This window comes from Macrobrachium nipponense, chromosome 11, assembly GCF_015104395.2.
Source record: "Macrobrachium nipponense isolate FS-2020 chromosome 11, ASM1510439v2, whole genome shotgun sequence".
Taxonomy (NCBI): Eukaryota; Metazoa; Arthropoda; class Malacostraca; order Decapoda; family Palaemonidae; genus Macrobrachium; species Macrobrachium nipponense.
The window spans coordinates 41,534,592-41,557,075 of record NC_061087.1 but is presented as its reverse complement, the minus strand read 5'-3'; the positions used below and the strand labels follow the sequence as shown (position 1 = coordinate 41,557,075).

The window sequence follows — 22,484 nt, the reverse complement described above, 5'->3', positions numbered from 1 at the left end:
CGAAAGGCTTAGAGAGCACACCTCCTTGTGTTTCTTCTAAAGCCAAAAACTTGTGACGATGGCTTAAAATCTCACTAACCCTCTTTGTCGTATCTAGGGTGGTTAGAAGAAGGCCTTCCTGATCACATACAAGAAGTTAACAGGCAGGAGAGGTTCGAATGCTTTGACATCACGAACTTCAGACTACGTCTAAGTTCCATATTGAAAGCTTCGATCCGGAAATGCACAGTCTGTACTAAAGTCAGGTGAACGACCAGTTGACAGTCAGACGAATCAAGGACAGCAAGGCTGTACCCTGAAGACCAAAGGGCACTATTCTTAGCTGAAGGATGAGTGTCTGGACTGCCTGGGCGATTCAATCTAAGCAAACCTTGGCGGGGGTGTAATTCAACGCAACCCAACGTCGTCCGCAATCGACTTCGTCAATAAGAAACTCAGGGCTACTATATGTCGCCTGATCTCGCACGAGTGTCTGACTCCGAGAAACAGGCGAGGCAAAAAGTAGATGGTGAGCTAGAATCGAGATTCCACAGACCTCAATGATCGTGAAGGTCTTTGTTGTTTGACAGATGCAAATCTGTCAAACAACATTCTCTGTTGTCTGTTCGCACTGGCAGAATTTTCAAAACTCTCGGCAACCGCTAGACCACTGGTAGTTCAGGTGATCTCCCCCACGTTCCCAGTGGCGCTGGTACTTGGAACTATTCCCGTTTTCCTCAGATTTTCTCTGAACCCTGTCTCCTGAGGGGAGGAGGGTGGGAATTTAATTATATATACCTGCCAGGTAAGTATGCATAAAACTTTATTGTATCATAACAATATCATTTTTATGCATGACACTTACCTGGCAGGTATATATATAGCTGATTGACACATTTGGAGGTGGGTCACAGACAGCAACATCGTCATAATTCAAAAATTAACTAATTTTTAAAATTATTATTAAGTTCCTTACCTGCTAAGGTAGCTGACTTCGTAGGTCCTGCCTCTTAGCCTGCTAAACCTTAGTAGCTCTCAACTAGGATGTGACCTGTTTGTTGAGAAAGCTAATAACAAGGGTCGACAACTGGACGGGACCAATTGTTGACAGGAAACCCTAGCCCTCTCTTACCAGGGGCATCATGCTAGGATAAGTTAGACCACCTGAACCACACACAAAGCTAACGTAACACATTACACTTCACATACTGAAGAGGAAATAACCCTCTCAGACAACCATAAAAAGAACACCACTTAATTAAAATACCTAGCATGTTAGTAATCTATCGTTGCTGCCGTCGATCGAGACGATTCGTACGGACTTTTGCAATCCTGTAACGAACCTCTAGATGATCGTTACATTCTACGGCCTGTTGTTGTTATAATAGGCTCTTTCTCGTAAACTCGAGCAGGGACCGAGAGAAAGATACTTCTTAAGATATGAGAGAGCTGTGGAATATCAGAGTTGATGTGGACCACTGGTTCCAAAACTCGTTTCGAGGACTGGAGGGACGACCGAATTGCATTTACTTCTTTCAGATTAAGATCCAGGACATCTGAAACACTATCCAGATGTCCGGCACCTTCTTTCTATCATGACGCACTGAGAGATGTTCAGAATAATTCCTAGATCTTGAATAATATTTCAGTTTCCCGGTAGGAAAAAACTGTGGTCTGAATTGCAGTCTATTTCGGGAAACAAAACTTCTTCAGGAAGGAAATGGTCCCCGCAAGCTCATCCATTCCCTCCCCGAGTATGCTTACTTCCCTATAAGGCTGCGCTTTGCCTAAGCAGGAGAGCATATAAAAGTGCAATGTTGCAGTAGACTCGTAGTTCTATACCGTGGCGGTAACGAGCACCGAAAGGATTAAGAGATAACTCGTTGAACATAGTAAGCAAAAACTAATGCAACGTTTATTCATTCACGTAAGAAATCCCCTCAATCTTAGGCTAAAGTCCGTGATTGTAGGACAGAGATACAGTTAGTCAGTCTAATCCGCAGGAGAGACGTAACCGCCAGCACAGAGATACGGTTAGTCAGTCAATCCCGCAGGAGAGAGAGACGTAACCTACAGCGCATGACAGCGCACGATCTGTTACTGGTGGCTCGGTTGGAACTTGGACAGTCAGACACAGCAGCAGCCAGCAGCTTACGAACGTCGTCTCTTAACTTTATGTCTGGGTGCCAGCTACCCTATTCTACGAAGAAATAGGTCCGTTATTTTTGAACAAAAGAGACTCTCAAGCTGGTATATTTAAGCGAAACAGAAAACGCTAAATATATAGATGCGTTTGTGTCGTCAGAACACTACCATACAACGGTAAAAGATAAATCGGAAACTCCTGGAAGGCTGCAGGGAGTGACGATTAAATGTCCTTAAAATAGTAGACAATAGACCTCTCGGTTTTGCCATCCGAAGAGGTAACTACAGCAAGCGTGTATGACTTGAACCAAACCAGTAGTAAAATAACGCAAGGCAAAAAATTTATTATATCACAATAAAGTTTGTTCATACTTACCTGGCAGACATATATATAGCTGAATTCGGAAATACAGCTACATACATATCTGACAGGCAAGTTTCATGAACAAAACTTAGAGAAATCGAAGCAGACATCTCAAGCTTCTTAAGATACTGGACATAAGCGTTCATTGACGTAGTCTACAAGTCTATTTCTTGTACGAGTCTGCGAATGAGGAAGGATAGCTCTTCCGAACCTTGTCCTTATTCACTACGCAATATCAAGTTAATGAGATGTTTGTCAATGAGAAACTAACCCATTAACGGTACAGAGAGATATTTTGTCAATGAGGGGAGACACCCACTTACTTGACAAAACGATAGTATATTGTCAATGGGGGAAAGTCACTGAATTGACAAAAACGTAATCAGGAGTCGAGCCTTTTATTTTCGATTCCCGTCTCAAACAAGGAAGGGACAAGAATCCTGTTAATAGACTGGCTTACGGTAGGTAGAACGACGATGCTCAATCGGCATGGAAGTCTCGACTAGAAACTAACAAAATCTATCATCTGAAAAACCCTTTCAGATGGTCTAAAAGCATTAATTTATTGGCAGTATGGCAAAGGAAGTCTTGTCTTGCGCTTTCCTGAAGAGCGTCCTTTTGATGGAGTGCCTTTGCAAGAATCCTACTGAACGTTGCCGAAAATCCTGACGTTCAGGACGTCGAGCCTTTACATAACCCGTAACTGTCTTATCTCAAAGTCTTGACTGAGGTAGAGAAAACGAGATCTTCCCTTGAGCTTTCCTTAACTCCATCCACCTTTGCGAAAAGCAATATAATATTGACAGAGACCTCTTGAATTCACGAAACCCGAGGTCTTGCTGGGTTTCGAAGACGAAGTTCTGTTCACTTTCTTGAGGCTCAAATCTTAAACAAGAGCTTGAAGAGTTCAACAGAAACGTTCTGGTGCGCGCTCGGCGTCCACTGGCGAGGACGCTCGGCGTCCTGGTGCGCGCTCGGCGTCCACTGACGAGGACGCTCGGCGTCCACTGGCGAGGACGCTCGCGTCCTGGTGCGCGTCTCGGCGGCCACTGGCGAGGACGCTCGGCGTCCACTGGTGAGTGCGTCCATCCGAGCGTCCTGTTCAAGCCGATCGTCCAAATAAGCGTGCAGAAAAGCGTCACGCTCCTGACAGGCGTCAAAAAACAAGCGACGAGAAACTGCCTTCTTTTCCCTATTTCTTGGTGGAAAGAAGTACACGTGATCAGGCAACTTTCGCCTTCTTACTTCTCACTGAAACACATAACGAGGGAGAAGGGACGTGAAGCGTCCTCTTCTATAAAGCTTCTTAGAGGGCGCGAGTCCTTCCGAGAGCTCCAACCCTTGTGTGGGGAGGACGCCTCGGAGGACGAGAAGCAATCCTTCAGGATTCGTGCATGTGCACGCACTTTGGCAGTCTGGGGATTTTCATCAGAAACTGCCGAAGGCACGCCAGATCGGTGGGGGTTCCCTGTAACCCTCCTTCGGCTTTCGACATGCCCTCTCCCTTGGTTCTGGGAGTTCGACAGAGGTCTAGACCTAGAGGCGTTATAAGGCCGATCTGACGCACCCTCCACTACACAAGGGGCACTGTCACTGCACTTAGCCACTTCACTATTGCTCTCTAAAGCAAACACTTTCGATTCTAAGTTACGAATCGAATAGTATAAGAGAAAGGGCAATAACCTCTACAGACACTGTTTTAGGGCCCGAAGGCAACATTACAGGGTTAGGCGTAACAAAAACAGAAGTAGAACTCTTCACAACAATGAAGGAGAGCGATCACCTCTCGCAGACATAGTCATAACCCGTAGGCCATACTACAGCGTTTTAGGGCAAAATAAAAGTCTACCGGAAGGTTAGCAGTATCACTACCCTGACTTTCGTAATTGATTAATTGCGTACATACTAAACAAACTTTTTCCTTACGGAATTAGACACGTTTACTGATTAATTGCGTACATACGAATCATACTTTTTCCTTACGGAAATAGACATGTTTACTGATTAATTGCGCCCCCCAAGTGCGGAACTACCGAAGCTTTCGGTAGCCACACCCTATCTTTGCAGACAACACCCTCTGAAACTAGCCTAACTAGATTCAGATATCTTATGCAAAAATGAATCAAATTCAATTCAATTTAAGATAGCGTATGCCTAGCCACAAATCCAAGTTAAATAAATTAAAAGACAATTAGGATACTTAGCGGCAAATGAAGTTTCCAAAATCCTAAGCCGGAGGTACTGAAAACAGGTGTTTTCAGTACCGGCGACAGAAAATTTATGAATAGAAAATGGGAATGGTTCCTGATACCCGCCTCCCAGCGGCGGGAATGGGTACTAACCACCTGGCCGACCACTGCGTGTGTCGGAAGTTTTTTAAATTCTGTCGGACTTCAGAAAATACAGCTATATATATACCTGCCAGGTAAGTGTCATGCATAAAACTTAAAAACAAAGTAATAGATTGAGATTTCAACATCTTTATACTGACTGCATCCTTTCATTGTGCATGAGCTTAGGATGGAATATGGGCACCTCGGGTTTGCTCCTAAGGGGCAGTAAATGATGCAATACATAGATGTACATCCAAAAAATTTTAAAGAATTTTACTGATTACACTGAAACTTGAAAGGAACCAAAACACAGTGAATTTAAATTAATCTTCTCACTTCATTATTCAATAATAACTTATCATTCCATTATGCTGATGCAGACAAGCAGTAGCAGGTGTACACATGATAACATCACCTTATTAACTACTATCAAACCAGTAATGCATGATAACCGTAAAATTCTAACGTCCTACTGACGACCTCATCATTTGGTCAGGACATGGACAACAACAAGAGATTGAAAGCAACTAAGATTTTACCTTATCATAAGTGTGTTTCCAAGTGAAAACGACTTGCCATTCCTAATGTGACTGCTCACTCAACTCTGACAGTGGCCTTCTTATGAAGGTTCAATTTCATTCTAGCATTATATCATCATCATATACAATCATTAGCAAAAACCATTATTATCTTACTGTACACTTGCACTTACTCTGGATGCCTTGTGTCTGGTATGACACGATCCATAGGGATTTCATCTGAAACCACCATGTTAATACCATATTCACTGACAGACATGGACAACAACAAGAGATTGAAAGCAACTAAGATTTTACCTTATCATAAGTGTGTTTCCAAGTGAAAACGACTTGCCATTCCTAATGTGACTGCTCACTCAACTCTGACAGTGGCCTTCTTATGAAGGTTCAATTTCATTCTAGCATTATATCATCATCATATACAATCATTACAAAACCATTATTATCTTACTGTAACACTTGCACTTACTCTGGATGCCTTGTGTCTGGTATGACACGATCCATAGGGATTTCATCTGAAACCACCATGTTAATACCATATTCACTGACAGACTGGGAACCTTCATTCTGTTTATTTGGTGGTAAATGATATGCTTTGCCTCCTTCACCAGGGCCATTTCTTGCAGGAGGATTTGTTGGCTCAAAGTTGCCAGGCTTGTCAGGTAAAAATGCTACTTCCTGTTTGGATTTACTCTGGAATACCAACAAAATTAGAAAATTAAAAAAATTACATTCAGATATAAAAAATTATCATTAGATATTTTCATAAGCTCTAAGCATATATATATAATAATTATATGTACTATTGAAGGTAAGGGAAATGAATAAGGGGAAAAATTAGTCCTGTACTTAGATCAACTACCACTGGCCCTAGACAAAATAATAAAAGTTAGTTGAATTATGTGTATCTAATAACGTATTTTCATTCGCAGTCATTCTATAAGCAAAAATTCGGGTGTAGCCAATCTGTACATGGAATACTTTGAAACTATAATAATAAACGTAATAACACCCAAAAGCATGTTATGAATGAGATATGTAGATGATATTCTAACATTCTGGGATAACAGGTGAATTAAATGCATTAGTGCCTAGCATCAAATTGAAAGTTGAATGGAAAACAAACAACAAAATTCCTTTTCTTGATGTTTTAATAATTAGAAACAACAGAATACAAATTAACCATATACTACAGAAAACCAACATGCTCACTTTCATACATTCACTACTTTACTTATCATGACAATTCTATAAAGGAAATTGCAACTACTTATATACTTGTTAAATATCAGACACCTGATTCATCAATCAACATGGGCACTAGCAATTGCCCTCCTACCACAGAAAAGGCAGGATAAGTCTCAGCTATTGAACATACTATGGCAGAGAGACTGGAGGTGAAGACTACTCCACTTGATGCCGGAGGAGCAGCAGTTGATTGCACTAAACAAACTCCTGATAAGCTTCCAGCGAGGGTTAAAAACTGCTCTTTAATCACGGCCAACAAAAGCACTTGCTCTGGCTCAAAAGGAAGACTAATTCAGCTGGAATCCTGTCGGCTCAACCAAATTTTCTAAATTCTGATCAGGAAAGTCTCGTGATAATGAGAGAATGTTCCTACATCACAAGGGGTTGCAGAAAACCAACATTAACCCTCTTACGCCGAAGCCCTAAAAATCAAAACCTCTCCTGTATGCCGGCGCCAGTTTGGAGTGAGCGCGGAACCGGAAAAAATAATTTTTTCAAAAAATCACAGCGCGCTTAGTTTTGAAGATTAAGAGTTCATTTTTGGCTCATTTTTTTTCATTGCCTGAAGTTTAGTATGCAATCATCAGAAATGAAAAATAATATCATTATCATATGTAAATAATGCGATATATGGTAGCGAAAAAAAAAAAATTCATAGATAATTGTATTCAAATCACGCTGTGCAAAAAACGGTCAAAGCTAACGAGTTACTTTTTTTTTCGTTGTATTGTACACTAAATTGCAATCCTTTGATATATAATACATAGTAAAACAATAAAAGCAACACCGGAAAAATATTATCACAAAATGATGTACGAATTCGTAACGAGCGGACGTAAAAAAATTTTATTTTCAAAAATTCACCGTAATTCTAAATAATGTTCTAGAGACTTCCAATTTGTTCAAAATTAAGACAAATGATTGAATATTACGATACTGTAAGAGTTTTTTAGATTAGAATGCAGATTTCGACCATTTTCGGACCGAGTTACAATTTGACCGAATGTCGAAATTTTAATATATATATTTGGTTTTTTTATATGCACATATTTCGAAGATGGAAAAAGCTACAACCTTTAATTATTTTTTATTGTATTCTTCACGAATTTGCACACATTTTGATATATGAAACTCTATAAAAAGGCTAATATGAAAAGGAGCAAATATTAGGATAATGCCATGTACGTATTTCGGAAACTTGCGGCCGCGAATCGGCGCGCGGAGTGAAGGTAAATATATTTTTCAAAAATTCACCATAAATTAACAATATTGTTTTTAGAGACTTCAAATTTGTTTCAAATGAAGAATGAAAAAAAGACGGAATATTACTAGGCCGTAAGAGTTTTAGCTTACAATTGCGTTTTTCAACTATTTCGGTAGAGTCAAATTTGACCGAACGTGGTTTTTTTCTATTTATCGTGATTTATATGCAAATATTTCGAAAAAAAGAGAAAAGCTCAACCTTCAATCATTTTTAGTTGTATTCTACATGAAATTGCGCACATTTTCATATATAAAACTTTATGTAACAGCTAATTTTAAATGGTGCAAACATTTCGACAATCGCACAAAAAAATTCTGATTTTTTCGGAAGAGTTACAGCGCGAACGTAATGTTTTTTTTTTCATAAATTCACTATAAATCAAAATATTGTGCTAGAGACTTCCAAGTCGTTGCAAAATTAAGGTAAATGATTGAATATTACTAGAATATAAGAGTTTTAGCTTACAATTGCGTTTTTCGACCATTTCGGTAGAGTCAAAGTTGACCGAAAGTTGAAATTTTTGCACTTAACGATATTTATATGAAAATATTTCAAAACTGATAAAAGCTACAACCATGGGTTGTTTTTTGTTGTATTGTGCATGAAATTGCGCACATTTCCATATATAAAACTTTATGTAACGGCAAATTTAAAAGGGTGCAAACATTAGGACAATCGCACGAAAAAATTTATCGGAAGAGTTATCGCACGAACGTAAGGAAAAAGTTTTTTCATAAATTCACCATAAATCGAAATATTGTGCTAGAGACGTCCAATTTGTTGCAAAATGAATGGAAATGATTGAATATTACTATAATATAAGAATTTTAGCTTACAATTGCGTTTCTCGACCTTTTCTGTAGAGTCAAAGTTGACCGAAGGTTGAAATTTTTGCACTTATCGTTATTTATATGAAAATATTTCAAAATTGATAAAAGCTACAATCATGAGTATTTTTTAGTTGTATTGTGCATGAAATTGCGCACATTTTCATATATAATACTTCATGTAAAGGATAATTTAAAATGGTGCAATAATTATGTCAAAGTGACGAAATAATTTCCGAGATGTGTCACTGATACTTTTTAGTGCGATAAGAAAGAAATTCGCGCTTGCGCGCCTGCGTAGCGATTGTAAACAAAACAACGCCTTGATCCGTGAACTCCCAGCATCCCCCAAGGCGCGTGATACAAAAGTTTTCGGCTGGTAGGCCTATAAGTATTTTTCCGAGAATTTTTAAAAAAACTTTTTTGAGCCGACGTATAATACGTCCAATCGGCATACGGGAGACATTTTGACTCGACGTTTAATACGTCCAATCGGCGTAAGAGGGTTAACCATATGCTTACCAATAGAATCTCCCACAAGTAGAAAAGGAGTCAAAATCCCCAACCACAATGTTGGGACTACCAATGGCAACCATCTGCTTACTTAAATGGAAGCCGAAATGATAGTGCATGCCGAGATTCTCTATAGACAGGCAAAGTCGAGCAGGAGACACGTCCACAGGTGATAGAAGCACACGCAGTAAGTGCGCAAGCCTACAAGTCATAAGCATACAAGCCACAAGCACACAAACGTTAGGCTCAAAGCCTCTTGTGCAAGAATGTGGCACACTGCGCAAATTTGCACTGCATGCATATTGCTGGTGAATCAAAACTGCAAGGCATATTAGTATAGCCCTGGCTGAAAAATCCACAATGCACAGGAAAGCTGAAGACAGTCAAGGCTTCTCACTAGATACTTAGCTACAGAGGATTGAAGCGAAACTGATCAAAGCAAAAGGTAACTTTCCTTGATAAGGCAGCTACAGTTCACTTAAATACATACTATCAGAAAGAGACGAAGCATCACTGCTACCAAGCAGATCTGATAACAGTAAAAATAAAGAGGGAAAAAAATGTCGAGACTTTCCTTTTATTCTTACCCAAGTGATCCAGTCAAGAGAAGAAAACTGGTACTATTAGTATCTGAAAAACATGCCTTCCGAGCTCAGGCAGTTACGCATTTATTCCTACAAGAATACAAATTCCTTAGGCGACTAATGCTGGACCTGGTGGCTTACCAGACCAAACAGAGGAACGGGACAACAGGCACAGCTTCGCACTGCTTTCTGACATGTCACGATTCCGTCACTTCAAGCCATGAGAACATAAGACAGGAATGTGCCAAGGACAGCCAATAAAAAGCCTTGACCCTTCCTCCAATGCTGGAAACAACTTGAACTTGCTGAAACCTTCAGGAGGGTATGTACTGCAGAAAACAAAACACTAATATAATAATAAATAATTACTTCATCCTATCAAAACTACTGCCCTGAATCAGTGGGAAGCTCATTTGGAGTAACAGATTGAAATGAAGCAGCAGAAGACCTAACCAGTTGCTAAATGGGAGAGCAGACAAGGCATGTATCTCTTTAGCTTAAGACTTACTAGTATACATAATTCTCTATATAGTTGTTTCTACAGTCTAACAAGCTCTCTCCGTTTGTGATCAATTACCACATTTTGTTCAACTATGATTCACATAGTTATCCAATTAGTATAACTTTTCCCTGAGCAAAACATATCATGAGGGTTAATAAAACTGGAAAAATGATATTGTTATAATACAATAAAGTTTCATACATACTTACCTGGCAGATATATACATAGCTAAGACTCCGTCGTCCCCGACAGAAATTTAAATTTCGGGGCACACACTGCAGGTAGGTCAGGTGATCTACCGTCCGGCCCTGGGTGGCAGGATTAGGAACCATTCCCGTTTTCTATTCATATTTTTTTTTCTCTTCCACCTGTCTCCTGCGGGGAGGCTGGGTGGGCCATTAATCGTATATATCTGCCAGGTAAGTATGTATGAAACTAAATTGTATTATAACAATATCATTTTCATACAATCAACTTACCTGTCAGATATATACATAGCTGATTGACACCCTTTGGTGGAGGGTAAGAGACAGCTAACATGGAATAGACAGGTAAACAACATATGTTGTAGGTATAAATAACCTTGGTTCCTATCTGATAGGTGGTAGACTTCGTGGCTGTTGCCCGGTAGTCTGCATCACCTCAAGACTTTAGCGAGATATGTGATCTATGGCTAAGAGTTCTTGTGGGTCTGCCGATGGGGTATGAACCGCTTACTCGGCAGAGCCTGAAAGGACTTTGTCAATGGGTACTGGACCACTTCTATGACAATACACCTTATGAAGGAGCGCAACACCGATCCCGATCACCTGATCCTAACACAAGGGTTCGCGCTCTAATTGAAAAGAGTTATCCCCACACTCCTTTCAAAAACCCCAATAATTTCACTAAGTTAAAAAACTTTAACTCAAAGTTAAGGATCAGTGTCGGCTCCTTATCCCAGTAACGTATCCGCAGAAACGTATAAACCAAAAGAGAAGGATCTCTCGTAGGTTAACTTGACATCCTTTGTGTAATGAGAAGTCAACACAGAGTCGCCTCTACCGTACAACACAGCTAATATGTCTTATATAACATATTGTTATGTAAAGAACAAGAATTTGCAAAAGCGCGCACTTCCTGCGCTTTTAATTCTCAGCTGTTTGAAGGAATCAAGTCACTTATGAAGTGCTTAGGAGATCTCCATGTTTCAAAGAAGACCAGGGCTTTCTTGAAATGGATCTCTCCCGACTGAAGCCTGAAGCCTGGCAGGAACCTCGCGCCTGGCTGGTGCTTCGCTCTTGGTTGGCGCCTAGCGCTTGTCTGGTACCTTTCGCTTGATTGGCGCCTCGCATCTGGTTGACGCCTCGCGCCTTAGCTGGAGATTCGCGCCTAGAGCCTGGCTGGCGCCTCGCGCCTGGCTGGCGTCTCGCGCCAGGTTGGCGCTTTGTGCCTGCCTGGCACCTCGCGCCTGGCTGGCGCTTTGCGCCTGCCTGGATCTTCGCACCTGCCTGGAGCTTCGCGGCTGGCTGGCACCTCGCGCCTGCCTGGCGCCTCGCTCCTGCCTGGCGCCTCGCTCCTGCCTGGCGCCTCGCGCCTGGTTGGCTACTCCCCACTTGCCGGAGCTTCGAGCTTGGTAGAGTCTCGAGGATGTCTGGAGCTTTGGCCTCTCCGGCAAAGGGAGGCGATTGTAGTCAGCTACATCCAGTATACGATAGGATATCTAACAGTATGAGAGATAAGTCTTCCTTCGAGGAGGATCCTTCTTGAGTACTTCCCTTGCTCACGAGATCTCTTCTTACCTGTTGAAGGGGCTTCTCGTTGCAGAATCTTCCCTATCCTTGTCCGAAGGAAGGGAAGAAGCTTGGAAGTCGAAGGAGACTCCGAGCTGAAATTGGGAGTACTCCTGATTTCTAGCTCCTTATTGTATCCTTCTGAACACCTTCTGGGAAGCATTTCGAGCCATCATCGCATTCCAAAGACTCTGTAGGCAAACGTTTTAACCATTCTACTGTAGATGAAAACGTAAGTACCCTGCCTGGACAACGAAACCTCTATCTGAAAACATTGAATCAGGAATAGGGGGTTTTAGTTCTCTTGCCAGACATACTATGCTGGCAAGAACCCATTGCCTAATCTCCATAGAATCTGATGCGAGATTCCAATGCTAAAAAAAAAAATTCACTTGTCTTCTTGATCGTTTGGGACCAAGAGAAACAAAGAATTCCCTCATAAAAATTTCTCAAAGAAGTTTGATGAGGAGCAGTTCCATCTTGTCGGAACATAGAATCTGTGGCCACAAAAAAGATCCCATTAGAAGTACATGATATCCTACTCTTGTCATATTGAGGTATCGTATAAGATCCCGAAGATCTTAATCCTCTGCTATCTCCAATCCCTTTATAGAGACAGAGTATAGCCTTTTACTGTGTTCTTTGATAACAGATATATACAAAGGTGATTCTTCCCTCTGAAAGGGAAGAAAAACCGCTATGTGGTTCACAGAGGTATCGGAAGAGGACAGTTTCCTCATTCCCTCTAGCACAATCTGCAGCAATTCTATATCTTGTCCATGACTCTTGTCATTTACCTTGAAAAATCCTCTCATTCATGTCCACTTCTGGTCAGTCTGCACGCAGACAGACTCAGAGTGGAGAGGTTGTTAAGGTCCATTATAATAGATGCTGATAGAATATTCAGACTGTCTTGGAAAAGACTTCCAAAACATGCTGTGAGAAGAACGTGACCTCTGTGAATCCAACCTCTCTAAGGCCAAAATGAGGCATAAAATATTATCTTCTCTTTCTTTGACGCCCTTTATCTTAAATTCTGCAAATAATTTATATTTAGGGGAAAAAAGACTTAAGTTTATTCCCCTTTCTAAAAAAAATAAAGATGGCGTATATTGCTACCTCTTCTTGGTTCGAGGGCAAAAGGAAGCCAGTCCTTATAGGAAGCCTGTTCGTCTTCTACCTTCCTGAGAGATCTATGAAGAAGACTTTTTGCAGGTTCTCACAACTCTTTCCAATAAATGTTAAACATGTTAACAGTTATTATCGTCGATCGAGAAGGATCTCTTTGTTAACGCGAATAGGAGCGAAAAAAGAGATTCTCGATGCTCTTTGCGATATGAGAGAGTCGTGGAATTGGCCTAAGTGATTAAATGGGTAACGAAATCAGGAACGAATCTTGCCGTTACTGAGCCTGTTGTCCGAGAGGCTACTGGACTCTCAGGTTAATAACTCGTTAAAACGAGAAACTCTTGGATGATGCTCTTGGCTCACTGCGCCAGGCTGGCGCTTCTGGCGCCAATTTTGCGCCAGGCTGGCTCTTCTGGCGCAAATTTGCGCCACAGGCTGGCGCTTCTGGTGCAAATTTGCGCCAGGCTGGCGCAATTTTTGCGCCAGGCTGGCGCTTCTGGAGCATTGCGCCAGGTTGGCACTTAATGCGCCAGGCTGGCGCTTCCTTTTAATTCTTAATATGTTATGTGCCAGAACGCCTGTCTCTTTATGGTACCCGACATCCTTTCACATGTTAATTCCGTTCTTAGTAGGAAAAAGCTTTATATACGTAGTATAGTCCATTCAGGGAAACAAGTTCTGCCCCAAAGAGAATGTTTCCCATCCGACTCATCCATCTTCTGAGCAGGTACTCTAATAAGCTATGCTTTCGTAAGCCTGAGAGCATTATATAATATAATGTTCTGCTGCGATAGAATCCTTTAATAATGTTACCTACGGTAAACAGCATTGAAAGATGGTACTATCTCTCTTATTGAAAGCTTCTTAGCAAAAGGCATACAATATTTTATTTATGTTAGCTTAACTATCCCCTCAATCCGAGGTTAAGACGCGATTGTAGGGGAGAGATACGGATAGTTATTCCATCCCGCAGGAGAGAGAGATACACCCGACCGCTCATGACTGACACCTACATGGTACTGACAGTAACTGGCGTACTGCGTTGGTCTCAGGCTCTCAGCGAAAGCAGTCCCCGTTAGCCGTCTGGCCTTACTCTTCCAGAGTTGCCAGCTACTCCATTTAATAAAGGAATTTTATAAAATTATAGAACTTCAGGAAGTTCTTATTAAAGCATATTTAAGCGAAACAAGACTTCGATAAATCTAGAAGCTAAGTAGGATGTTTGTCTTTAACAATCCCTTAAGCGGTAGTTCCCCTTCCTAGGAAAGTCGTTAGCAAGGATACTGGGTAATTGAGTTGCACAGAAAAGAAGTAACTAACGGCATATGTTTTCATGATTTGACCGTATCGTATTCTCATACAGCAGAAACTCTACTACCTTCTACTATCTTCGTTCTTTTTGTTAATAGAACGATGAAAGAGTAGTTATATATTCTTAAGGAAGGAAGTTAATCCAGGAATTCTTTAAATCTTCGTGATTTCCTCATAAATCGCGGAAGAGACAGAATTCCTGTTCATCACTAGGGTTTAAGGAAGGAAGTAGATTTTCCTATCCGCCATCATACCCAAACGTCGATGAGATTCTTATTAAGAAAAACTCCCCAAAGCTCTTGCCTCCTCAAAAACCGAGGAAGACCATGGATGAAGAAGAGAGTCCACATTGAGAGGAACTGCCTAACACAGGAGTCTTCTGAATAATGAAAGGGGCTTCTCTTAGTATCAGAATCCTTCTGACAAAAGCAACGGCCGCCTGTGCGACATCTTGCACATTCGCCAGGAAAGTTGCTCAAGTTAAAAAAAACTCAAAGAGGAGTCTCGCGACTGACTCTCTCTCAAATGAAGATTTTGGAATCTTCTGACGCCTGGCGTCTGGATCCTTGCGCCTAGCGTCTGAATAGTTCCGCGCGCCTGGAATGTTCCGCACGCTAGAAAGGAGACTCGCTCCTGGAACGTTCCGCTTGCGTGGAAGGTCCCGTTTGTTATACGATCCTCTTGCCAGTAAACGTTCAATGGAAGCATCCTTCTGATTGCCACTCTACTATAAGGCTCTCAGTATAGCCGTCGTGTTTTCTCTTTGAAGGCGCCTTTCGCCAAGAAAAAAGTTTTTCTGGGAACCCCAAAGACAAAAAAAAAAAAAAAACAAAAAAATGCGGCGTTTTTTTTTTTTTTCGGGAAAGCGGCTCGCGCTCAGTTGCTGGAACGCGGCTCGGTTTATCTGTATGAACGAGGCTCGCGCTAGTCTGTTGGAACGCGGCTCGTGCTAGTCTGTTGGAACGCGGCTCGCTGCTGGCTGTTGGAACGTTCGCTAGCTTGCTGGCTGGCTCTCAGCCTCTCGCTCAGTGAGTCAGTGTTCTCTTAGTTTTCAGAGAACGAGCCAGATCGTCCGAACTCCAAAAACCTGTACAGTTCTTCGTCTTTTCGGATGTAAGATGAAGAAACGGAAGAAGAGACCACATTTTTAAAGATGCCTTTCCAATGGCTATCCCTGGCAGTCTGGGACGTTTTACAGATCCTGCCGAGGGAAACGCCCGATCGGTGGGGATTCTCCATAACCTCCGTAAGGCTTTCGACTTTCCTTCTCCTCTGGGCTTGTGAGTTTGGAAGAGGTCTAGGCCTGAGAGCGAGACAGAGCCGATCGGACGCACCCTCTACTAATTAGGACGCCTTTCCAATGGCGAACTTGGCAGTCTGGGACGTTCTACAGATCCTGCCGAGGGGACGCCTGATCGGTGGGGATTCTCCATAACCTCCGTAAGGCTTTCGACTTTCCTCCTCTGGGTATGTGAGCTTGGAAGAGGTCTAGGCCTGGGAGCGAAACAGAGCCGATCAGAACGCACCCTCCACTGCACTAACACTAAAATCACTTATTACCTTTCAATAGCTCGTATTTTGAGCCACATTCCTTTGTCTTCAAATTGCAATATGAATTTGAAGATTCTGTGAAGTAAGAAGGAGATGAGGATACAACACTACTAGTATTGTTAATGCTCTAACTGCTCGTTAGTACGAGAGCTATATAAACTTCTAAAGGAAGCGTAACTATTCTACTCCTTACTTCCTCAAGAAAGAAGTTAGCTCAATCAATTCTAACATTTACTACACATTATTATGAATAAATATTAAAATTTTCCTTCTTGCAAACTATGTGAGTGTCTACCGAAAAGTTCGGTAGTTACACGTAAACAATTCTTCGAAATTTTCGAAGCGAAAGTTATTAAAACAAATTAATATGCGTATGCCGAACCAAAGATCCAGTACTTCCCTGCAAAAGATAGCCCAGAAGATCGATGGCGATGAAATCCAAAAATCAAGTCAGGAGGAACTGCAAACGTTGTTTACATTCCAAGCGACAGAAAAAATATGAATAGAAAATGGGAATGGTTCCTAATCCTGCCACCCAGGGCAGGACGGTAGATCACCTGACCTACCTGCAGCGTGTGCCGCGAAATTTGAATTTCTGTCGGGGACGACGGAGTCTTAGCTATGTATATATCTGACAGGTAAGTTCATTGTATGAAAATACCTGTTTTGGTAACTCTTACCTAACAGGAACTTACCAAATGCATATTAAAAATATAAAAAAACAAACCAACAAAACCTGAGTGCATCTGCGGAACTCCTACCGTAACCAGCAAAAGAAGCTGACTGACTGGCTACAAGTGATTGTACCTATCGATCCCCTGGTGGAGGGTAGGGGAAGTAGATGGATAGAAGACGGATATTCATAGAGAACTGAGTGTTCTTGCTCTTTTTGTTTCAATCTGTTGAACTACCAATGGCATGGAAGTAAAAGCTATATGTATGATGGAAAGGTAAGGTTCATTTAAAAAAATACTTATAAAGGATCTTTTGATTTTTTAAATCAACACTTCAGCATTATGATGGCTTTTATTAGAAAGTAAAGACAATAAATAAGGTCAATGGGGCTTGTAATGATTAAATGTACTGCACTGGACCTGAGATGTGGTTTCAAGTCAGTGTACTACTGTGAATTTCCCTGGCCCACACAAAGAACTGGGAAGTAATGCAGCACAAGTTTTATACTGTTAGCTGTAAAATATTGATATTTCAGAACTTTCCAGATAAAACAAGAATTATTACCAAACTATGAAAGTGATAAACAAACTTCTTTAAAAGTTAGTCTCACAAAGTTCTTGGGATTTTTCCTTTCCTTTAAAATAACAATTATTTCACATCAAACCAATAGTAATTCCTTTGCCGCAGACAAAAGGTAGTCTTAATGAAGATCATAAGAGTATGCAAGCTTTGGTATACTAAAAACCAGGCTTCATTAACTATACTCAAAGATTACTCACCATAAAAGCACCAGCTGATCTGAGAGATGAAGGCGCATTAGGGGAATTTGATGCTAAGAAGAATAAAATTACTATCACTCCAGCTACTCCTAATGTCACCTTCAGAAGGCGACCACGACGAAATTGCATAATACGCATCCTGACGGCATTCAAAAACTTTAAGTTACTTTGCCCCTGAAAAAGATATTACATTGAATTACTATTAAGTAAAGTACGTAGTAAATTTTCATCTGTACATTACTGTTGATCAATTCAACCTGATCAAAACAAACATTTTGATACAATAGATTACATATAAATTGCCAGATTTCAAAGGTAACATTGAAGGGCCTTGGCCCAAAATCAGAAAAGGAAGGCGCTGGAGAGCAGAAGAACACCAAAGGTATAGGCCCACAAAGGTTGACAATAATATTCACATACATTAAACATCAATATGTGGAAACAACTCTGCAAATATTTCATATATATCTACTGATACTCAAGTGGGTGTCAGGTCCTGTATGATATTAAGTTAAGTAATTTTAGTGCTAGGTGTCAGTCTTTCTAGTTCTATGTCAATTCCTTTTCCAATGATCTTGAGAAGCTGCAGTTTATGGTTCTGTTGGCTAGAGCATGATTTACTTCACTTGCCATGATACAGAGAGACTGTTGTAAAGCAAAGATGCTTACTGGGCTGTTACTGACAGGGAGATTGCACTCCAAGCAGCCACTGCTTCAAAGATGAGAGGCAATACAAAAACCATTAATATTTCAATCCTTACTGAAGTGACTTCTTGTCCTGACCCTCCAAGGGAGAAACCCTGGTGCTCCTTCAATAGATGAAAACCCACCCTTAAGGATCACCCTTAAGGATCACCCTCAAGAATCCCCCAAGAGAAGACCCCCTTCCCTCTCTGTCTTAGTGATACATTTGGGGACATAGAGAGGATGGAGGAAAGGATATGGGAAAGGAATTAATTCCCTACTGCAACAGGTGAAGGTCTGGAGGACAACAACTGAAGTAACTGAGGGTTTGAGTTAAAGCCAGGATCTCCAGAGAGGAGAATTCCTAATCTGCTCTAAAACCAATATAGGAAATGCCAACAACAATCCAGAAACTGCAGGTCAAAATCATCAACTGGTGCAGACCTCTTCAAAACAGAAGAGATGTGTACATAGGCCACAATCACCACCTGAGCACTTGTAAAAGGAGTGCAAAGGTAGAGTTAAGAAAGTCCTTTGGGAAAACAAGAGGACAGCTGGGGACAACCTCCTCCCTGGAGAAGGATGATACCACATGTTACAATCATTGCACCACTTTCATTTTTCCCCAACAGCATCCTCTGAATGTATCATCATATCAAGGGCACAAATGGGAATGAACAACAGCGGTATGCAGAAATATTCTCCTGGAAGATTCCAGTGAACTTGAGAGAGAAACCAAATTGAACATTCCCATGGTCTCATTGAAAGTTGGTCATGAATTCTTGCCATTAAACTAAGCTTTTCTTAAGAGCTTTGATCCACAGAATGTGTCAAAGATCATCATCTACAGAAGAGGAGTACAGTCCAAGCAAACTTTGTATGAAAAATTGAAAGAAAAGATTCCAGGCATCCTCCACACCTAGAGCAAAAATCAGAAAATTCATAACTGATGATGCTTCATTAATAAACAAATCCAAGTCTTGCTGTAAAGTCGAATTTGTATTCTCCATAGATCAGGACATAATGGTTGTACAAACCTAAACACAAACATAATAAAACCTTTCCTAAATAATCATTAAGTATCCAAGACATACTGAACAAGCATCATCACATGGTGTATCCAAGACAGGCTAAACCACCACTAAAACACAAATAATCATTAAAAAATAAACACAAAGCTTCAAAATTAAATAACTAAATAAAGTTCTCATCACTACAGTAGCAGTGAGGACAAACAGACTGAACAATGACCAAAGAAAAAGTAATAGGGTTACTGACAGGGGACTCAGATCACCTAGCTGCCTGCCATCATTAACTACCTTATTGCAAAGCCTCAGTAACTGAACCAGCTGTCACTGAAAGATATCCATGTAACAGGAGGTCCATGTAACAAGAGGTCAGTGACCTTGTAGGACCAAACATGATCTTCAATTTTCATCAGCTGTTGAGATTGCTTCCTCTTAAGTAGTCTATCTTTCGTTCATACTACAACAAAGCTTACTTATCCTCCTTTCATACACAGCGCAGGTTTCCTAAGTACAGACCTACCTCCTACTAGAGCAATTTGAGTTGGATATAACTTCAAGGTTATAGACATAGACAAGGGCATCTATAATTTAAACAGTACAAATTTAACAAAAACCAATATAATGATAGTAGATGTAAAACTTTTTCATTTCTGCCAAATACCCAAAAGTGCAAAATGCTGGGCATCATCATGCAGTACAAATAGTCCCCGGTTATTGCGTGGGTTCTGTTCTGACAGCATCATAATAAGTGAAAATTAAATGCCTTTGTTAGGTATGTGTCGGTGCCGACGAGCAGAATTCTGTGCTAACAGCAATTTTTGTCACTAGACAAGTGACAAGCGCCATCAAACCAGATTGCCAATAACAAAGGGCTGCCTGTATTGATAAATGTCTCCTCTGCAAAGAACAATCAAATAACATAGGGGCTGCCTCTCTGATATAACTACCCATCATTAATATGGCAGTTTGAGAATCTGAGGTTATTTTACAAACTAAGAACAATTAGACTATCTACAGTGGCATTTTAACATAAGTATTGTACATGAACATACAATGTATGAGACAAAAACATAAAAAAATCTGACAACATGTAAACTATTCTAATAATTATTATAAATGCTAAATACTACATGTAAGTGATGAATGCTTGGTCAGCATATGATGTAAAGGAAAGACACTACCCTTACCGTATTAGTATAGAAATTTGAGAAGTACAGTAAAACTATTGCTTTATAACAAAATAAAATATCCCTACCTACATAATTAAGCTATTAAAAGCATCAAGAAGAATATGACTAAATGAGTACAACAGTGATGAAGTTCATCAGTCTACAATTATGTACTTATAGGCATCTATTTACCTTTTATTAAGAAAATTAGTAATATATTAGAGTGCCTATTTCTCTACTGCACAATAGAGAAATAGGAATCTAATGCATATACTGTACACCTCAAAAGTAATGTAGGTACATTAATATAATACAGCAGCATCTACCAATCAAGATTAGAACATAAACTTGAAGTACATGTAATATGAAAGTCACCTAATATCTTACCATGTCACATACTAAAGTACAAGACAAGGCAGCACCAGAATAAATCAACCCTTTCACTTAGAAAGAAAAACTGTCAATTAAGCATTTATCATTTCTAAGCATAACATTCACCTTTACAGTAATGAAAACCAAATTCTACATATTTTCATTGGGTTTCATCAATTCTTTGTTTCTTACTATTTAGACACACCTGGATTCAGATTTTCTTGATAGAAGGATGGGCAGTGAACTTTTCCATGAATTTATTTACTCAAAAGCCATGTTTTATTCCAGCTTTTGAGTTTGATATAAGTACTGTCCAAAGTGTAAAGTGCAGATGAAATGGCTAAAGCATATAATGAGCCATCATAGTGTACTGTACATGACTTGTTTGCATTCAATTGTCAATTTTATTTTGAATTTATTTGTAATTAAAAAAAAATGCATTTTCATAATATATTGTAAATTTGTACTCTCAAAACCATACCTGAAGTCTTATCAAAGAATAAACAACTTGACCTCAATTCAGAATCACAGTTATCTCCTTACAGTTTATTATGTATTATTATGAAACTGAATTGTCAATGTGAGATACTGGGTCATCTAAAAATTAAAATAGTAATGCCTAAGCTTTAATCACAGTCAAGATATCCAGTATATAACTGAATTTCCATATAGTACTAGTAATCTATATAGTAAGCTTAGCTGAAATTGACATTTACATTAAATCTGAGAGATTTATATGCAAAAGCCCATCACTAATAAAAAGACCCTAGCCAAATGCCAACACCATAATGCAGCTAATCAAGTAAAGAAGTTTGATAAGTTAGAGACTATTGTAGTAAACACAATACAAGTATTAACTATAATCATGGCTTCATCATACTCTTTTAAGAACTTGGATGGAATGAACATTACACAAAAATCTTTGAACATTCAAAAAATTAATGTGAAGAAATGAAAAAGGCTCCCGAATAAAAGTCAAACCACTTACCTCTACAAGAAACATGGTGCATGAACTGGGAACAGAACTACTGAATTATCACTTAAAAGATAAAAACCAAAGAAAATTCATTGCCATGAGGGATAAATTTGATTGATTTAACAATGTTTTCCCTTCTTAAGTTGATAATGAATGTTCCCCACACATATAACTTGCAAGAAGTTGTAACACTTGTGAGCAGAGAACCACTAGCCACTGAGGCTTCCAGCGGTCACTGGCCACTGAGCACCCGGGTCTCTTGGGAGGATGATCTTCCCACATGACAAGGCGGGAGGGAGGAAGGGGAGTAACTAGTCTTGCCTAAAGATCTTGGCTGGAGGTGGGCTGTCAGGTGGAAACTTTCACCAGCATGGAGGTTACTGTGGGGACTGGGGAAGGGGGGAAGCAGAGGCTGGTGGGATCACACATGAAGTAAAGCTCCAGCTGCTGCTTCCCATTTTCTATTGTCTCAGGGGAACTACAGTAAAAATACACAGTGTCTACATACTCTGCTTCTCTTCAAATAATTCATATAATTTTTTCTTTACCATTACCAGTCTACATACTCTGCTTCTCTTCAAATAATTTATATAACTTTTTTTTACCATTACCAATAGTTTCATTATAAATAAAAATATGTACCAGTTCCTATTAATACACAGAACTGTACTCACATTGACAACATGCCTATGTAATTGGCATCTTACTAATGCAACTAATGATCTGAAACTACTGTTTATA

At 40.1% G+C, this 22,484-nt stretch overlaps 1 protein-coding gene across 1 annotated transcript in view; it reads right to left on the bottom strand.

Moving 5' to 3' along the window:
- Positions 1-21,946, bottom strand: part of LOC135208572 (N-acetylgalactosaminyltransferase 7-like) — a gene marked incomplete in the record, with an annotated part of 305,399 nt that extends 283,453 nt beyond the window's left edge. The window contains 3 exon segments of the mRNA XM_064240908.1: positions 5,830-6,053; positions 17,515-17,688; positions 21,756-21,946. Coding sequence (XP_064096978.1) covers positions 5,830-6,053; positions 17,515-17,688; positions 21,756-21,770 — 413 coding nt within the window.
- Positions 21,947-22,484: the final 538 nt, after the last annotated feature.